We start from the raw sequence: 5,862 nt of genomic DNA, 5'->3' as shown, positions 1-5,862 counted from the left end.
AAATGCATCAGGGAGTTATGACAAAACGGTAACTAACAAACTAGATCCTAATAGAAAGCTGTTAGCTTCCCTAAGCTACAGGTAGGATTATAAGGTAGGCCTATTTACAACATAAATTGTCAATAGGCTATGCTGGCGACACAAATAAAATCTCCTTTGGAAACCAATGGCTTACACCTTACAGTATCAAGCGGACTTAAACTGTCGTTTATCGTGGCGAAAAGTTGTAATAACATTCACACAGCTCCATGAGTCAAGGAAAGCGCGAATGAAGTAGCCACTTCTAAATGGGACCCACTACACAGTAGCTTAAGGTGTTTTGCTAAAGCAGCCATAATGAAATGAGGGTGTCATTGTTTGGATACTTCACACACACGTGCTTTTTAATTTCACAGACTACAACTACCAAGCTGTAATCAAAGCACATCGATTCCCCTCTCACACCCTGCACGCACTTAAAACAAAATAAACAGGCGCCTCAGTCTCACGCATGTATAGGCAAAACTGTATCAGACCGATTGTAACGTTGGTAAATCTTCCATTGCACAGAATGATTTTGTAGCACGTGCAATAAATGACAGTCGAAAGATACAAACAGTGCTGCTATCAATTTGCTTGGTATAACCGCATTTATAGTTTTCTACAAACGCAATCAATCAAATGGGCCTCCATCACTCAACCAACGCTAACGGTAACATTACCTAGGTCCTTATAGATAGATAGATAGATAGATACTTTATTGATCCCCAGGGGAAATTCAATATTATTGATATTACAAGATTAACGTACCTGCAGTAAAAACCAAGCATGTCCGATAAACATCCTCAGATTTATTTCGGCTTCAAGAAGAAATGGGAATTACACTTCATGTGAACATCGTCCTAAACTTATTAGATGTTCTCTGCGGTACAAGGACAGTCCTTGTAGGAAGCGTCCATCGTTTTTCCAACCCACTTTTAACTTCCAACAAAATTACGTCTCACTGCAACGATGCGCCATCTAGTGGACAAACGACTACTTATCGCCAATACTGAAAATGCAGCCATGATGATGATGATGATGAATATTTATTTTGGCTTTCTTTTAATCCTACTGAATTTGAAATTATGTATCGGCCGTTCTAATACCGATAGTATGTGGGTGCCTGTGTGTGTGCATGTGTATATGTGTTCACCGCCATTTACAGGCCAATGAGTGTACAGTCACTAAATGTACACATAACCTAATTTTTTTAGACCCCGGGGGTGGTGGTCCCCGGGGACGAAATGAAATTTTTCCATAAAAGTCTAGTGGGGCTACATACCCACCAAATTTCATGTACCCCGGTGGTTCGGTGTCCCGGGTATCAATGACCAAAAAATTCAGGGAGTAGATGACGGGAAAAATTCTTGAATTGTGTGCATGTGTGCGTGTACAAATTTATGTTTATGTGTGTGGGTGTGTGTGTGTGTGTGTGTATGTGCGTGCTTGTGTGTTTGCCTGCGTATGTGTGTTTGTGCATGTGCATGCATGCGTACATATGTCTACTGTGTGAGAATGTGTCATACGTATGATTACTGTAAATGTATGTGTGTGCGTGTGTATCTGTTTATGCACATGTGTGCACATGGAATGGGTTAACATGACCCCTGGAGGCAAACATACGGAAAAAATTGGTCATCCTAGGCCCTACAGTTCTCAAGATATTCACAGAGAACTGTGTCTGCCCTACCCTCCTTTCGGGGGGTCCAGTCCAGCGGGGGGGGCTACAGATCAAAACGAAGAATGACGGTTCCATGCTATCCATGTGGGGGTACATGCCCACCAAGTTTTGTGTACCCCGGTCTTTCAGTGTCCTTGTTGGTGTACGTCACTAAATGTACACATAAATTATTTTATTGTAAGGCCCCCCATGAACGAAAGTACACAAAACTTGGCATGCATTCGGAGGGTGTCATAATGATCCTACACTTTTAATTTCGTGCAGTTTTGACCTTGTCAGCCAGAGATATTGTGATGAAAACACCTAATTTTTTGCTTTTTAATTTTTAACTAGGTGGCGCTATACATGAAATAAGTGGTAATGGGATGGGTTGACATGCCCCCTTAAGACCAACATACATAAAAAGGTGGACCTCCTAGGGCCCTCACGGTTCTCGAGATATTCACAGAAAACTGTCTCCGGCCACCTACAGGCCAGTTGGTGTATAGTAACATAAATTAATTTATTGTGTGGCCCCCCATGAACGGAATTCCACAAAACTTGGCGTGCATACAGAGGGTGTCATAATGATCCTACACTTCCAATTTCGTGCAGTTTTGACTATGTTAGGTCACAGATACCTTCAATTACAACACCTCATTTTTACTTTTTTTTGTGTTTAACTAGGTGGCGCTATACATGAAATGAGTGGTTATGGATTGGGTTGACATGGCCCCTTGAGATCAACATACAAAAAAAAATGGTCCTCCTAAACCCTACGGTTTTCAAGATATTCACAGAAAACTGTGTCTGCCCTACCCTCCTTTCGGGGGGTCCAGTCCAGCGGGGGGGCTACAGATCAAAACGAAAAACGATGGTTCCATGCTATCCATGTGGGGTTACATGCCCACCAAGTTTCGCGGTACCCCGGTCTTTCAGTGTCCCGGGAATCATTGACGGAAATTTGGGCATAAAAAAAAAAAAAAAAATCTGACTAAACCTATATGACCGCCGCTTCGCTGCGCGGCGGTCATAATTATTTACATAATCTTATATTTATCATTATCCCCTCAGCCCCTGTGTCTGGTGTGGACCTGTCAATCAGCTGCTCAGCCAATGGGGAGAGGAGTTTAAGGTGCTCCTCCAATGGGGACAGTCCTCAGTACAGCTGGTCTCTGGATGGGAGGCCCCTGGGTGAAGCTGATGCTGATCTCAGTTCAGATAACCAGCCTCTCCTGCTGAGGGGGAATGTGACTGGACAACTCACCTGCAGCGTCAGGAACCACGTCAGCAGCAAACACACCACCAGACTGATGGAGCTCTGCTATGGTCAGTGACTTCACACCTGAGTGATTTACAGTAATCATGATTACCTCTGTAATCTGTAATACAGACATCAGGCAGGTCAATAATGATTCTGCTCTGGGGCAAACTCATGTAAATGCCATGATGTCTACAACTCTGATTGGTAATTAGAGAATGAAATACTAACAGATGATGCACATAAGTATCTATGTTTGAGCGGTTGATCAAATGAAAACATTTGATCTGCAGTGATGATTTCAAAACACTGGATTATAAATGTGTTATTGAATTGCCTGTTGCATCTACCATGTGTTGGTATTATAACGTATTTATCATCAATTAGACATATTACTGTAAACCCATGCAGCCTGTTTGTAAGATGTTTGCGCTCTCTGCTGGAGGGAGTGTTTCAGTCACATATGGTGCTACAGGTGCTGTTTCCTTTCAGGTGCCTCCACCACTGTGTCTGTCACACCAGCTAACCACACCCTCCCCTCTGCCCACACAGAGCGCCCAGTGTCAGGTAAGACGGTCATCTCACTGTGCGGCTATTACCGTCATCAGTATCTTTAGGCGCCAAGGTTTAAAAAAAACAACACTGGATTTTGACATCAACATTTCAAAAGGCTTGAATTTGGTCAGAGATAAAGTCCAACTGTAAATGTGAAAAATCAGAGTATGATCAAAAGTTTATGGGGGTATGTATTCATCTAATTTGCATATCATGACATCACTGGCCTATATACTAGCCTATACCATAACCACAAGGCCTATATACTAGCCTATACCATAAAATAGTCTCTATGTAGTCAAATCTGTTCCTATCTTGGGTAACTTTGTAGTTCTTCAGAGCCCTATTTTTACTCCTCCTGCTGTCTGTACATCATCACGTTTCCCACTGCCACCTCCAGCTATGTTGGACAAAGAGTCGAAATACACATTGTATGCTTAGAGACACTGTCGTACACACACAAAGACGCACCTCCATTCACAGACACACTGTGACTATCAGTCTATAAACGATCAATTGTCATCTCCAAAAGGCAGAAATTCTCCTTCAGAATCTGAATAGGTGAATAACAAATCCAAGACTTCATTACACTTGAACATTTTATTCACCATTTGGTGTTTTTCTGCTTTAATTTGTGCAAAAACTATGACAGAATCACTTCTCAATACAAACAAATGTACTTATTCTCCGTCTGTTTCATGATGTTACACAGATGATGGGGACTCGAGTCACAACAGTGACTTCAGACTTGACTTGCAACTCACCTCAAAAGACTTTAGACTTGACTCGGACTCAAGCTTCGATACTTGTGAACAACCTGTATTTCATGCAATTATTGCTTTTATTAATAATTTAAATTATTTAATGTACTTTATTGGTGCATATACTTTGGGAAACGCATGACGAGCTGCATGTCCCCTTTGCCATAATGTGCAACATAACGCATGCGCTATGTGACATGGCTGTCAGCAATAATATTACTCTTGGCTGCCCATTTGACATTTTATTCCCGGAAAAAAAACGAGAAATATTGCAGTAGAAAACTACCCATGACAGTTGTATCATGCAGATTTTGTAACTGGCAAGCAAAATAAACTATTGTAAAAAACTATTGGAATTGCGTTTATTCAGACTGCAAACATTATGTTATCCTAGTCAAATCTGTTAAATACTTTATCTGTTAAAGTTTTCTCTGTTGTCCCCATTCCCTATGTGTTGCGGCTCAGAGCAGGTTGCAACAGTGTGTGTGTGTGTGTCTTCTCTCATACACTGCAGTGATTTATGTGTCATCCTTCCTGGTGTTCATCCTTGTGTGTCTGTGTGTTGCTGCGTGGATGTTCTACATCTGGAGGAAAAGGAGAAATACACACACACCAGGTCAGAAAGCCTCTGACACACACACACACACACACACACACACACACACAGAGACACACACACACACACACACACATACATTTTTATTAATTTGCATGTTGGAGCTGCAGCTGAGACATACATGGATGCTCAACCTTAGAGTCTTATGTTTGAGTTCAACCTGTTTACATGCTGCAGTAATCAACACACAGGACTAAAGGTGTGTGTGTGTGTGTCTGTGTGTGTGTGTCTGCAGTAAAGGAAGACCCTGATGATGTAGTGTATGTCAAGGTGACTAGCAACACCAGAAGATCAGACATGCAAGGTAATATAAAAACAAACACACCTGCGCAGGATCGCACGTACACAGACACACACACACACACACACACACACACATACACACACACACACACACACACACACACACACACACACACACACACACACACGCACACACATACAGGCACACACACTTTCCATGTTGTGTGTTGTCTGCATGCGTGACTTCATCAGGTGTGGAAGCCCAGGAGGTGGTGTATTCTGATGTTGCCACCGGCGAACAGGAGGAGCAGATGCAAGAGCAGGAAGCCTCCAGCAGGTGAGTTTATCAAGGAGGAACATCTTACACACACACACACACTAGAGTGCGGATCGGGCCGCAAATTTCTGTCCGAACCCGGCCCGCCTCCGACAGAGTTGCGTCCGAACCCAAAAAGTAGCGATGCACCCCCTGACGCGGGAGACCGGGGTTCGGGTCCTGCTCACTGCAACAATTTTGAAGGTGCATTTCTCACAGCTAAACCAAGCTAGATAGAGAGATACAGTATATAGAGAGATAGAAGGTTGGGCTTGTGGAACTATAGGCTACATGGTCCTCGCTTTAGATTGGGGGGCTGCAAAATGTACTACAAATAGGTAAGAAAGGTCTTATAAGCGTATTAGTTATCCACCTCTTTGTCTTATACACCATTAACAAGCATTAACAAGCTGCTTGTTAACACTTACA

The 5,862-nt window shown here is 42.6% G+C and overlaps 1 protein-coding gene across 1 annotated transcript in view; it reads left to right on the top strand.

The window, feature by feature from the left end:
• LOC125307639 overlaps positions 1-5,458 on the top strand; it is a 19,933-nt gene extending 14,475 nt beyond the window's left edge. Inside the window, exons 3-7 of the mRNA XM_048263693.1 lie at positions 2,756-3,010; positions 3,435-3,509; positions 4,773-4,874; positions 5,110-5,178; positions 5,370-5,458. Of these exons, the coding sequence (XP_048119650.1) occupies positions 2,756-3,010; positions 3,435-3,509; positions 4,773-4,874; positions 5,110-5,178; positions 5,370-5,458 (590 nt within the window). The remainder of the gene's footprint in view (positions 1-2,755; positions 3,011-3,434; positions 3,510-4,772; positions 4,875-5,109; positions 5,179-5,369) is intronic.
• Positions 5,459-5,862: the final 404 nt, after the last annotated feature.

Source organism: Alosa alosa, chromosome 14, assembly GCF_017589495.1.
Source record: "Alosa alosa isolate M-15738 ecotype Scorff River chromosome 14, AALO_Geno_1.1, whole genome shotgun sequence".
Taxonomy (NCBI): Eukaryota; Metazoa; Chordata; class Actinopteri; order Clupeiformes; family Clupeidae; genus Alosa; species Alosa alosa.
This window is presented reverse-complemented; position numbering and strand designations above follow the sequence as displayed.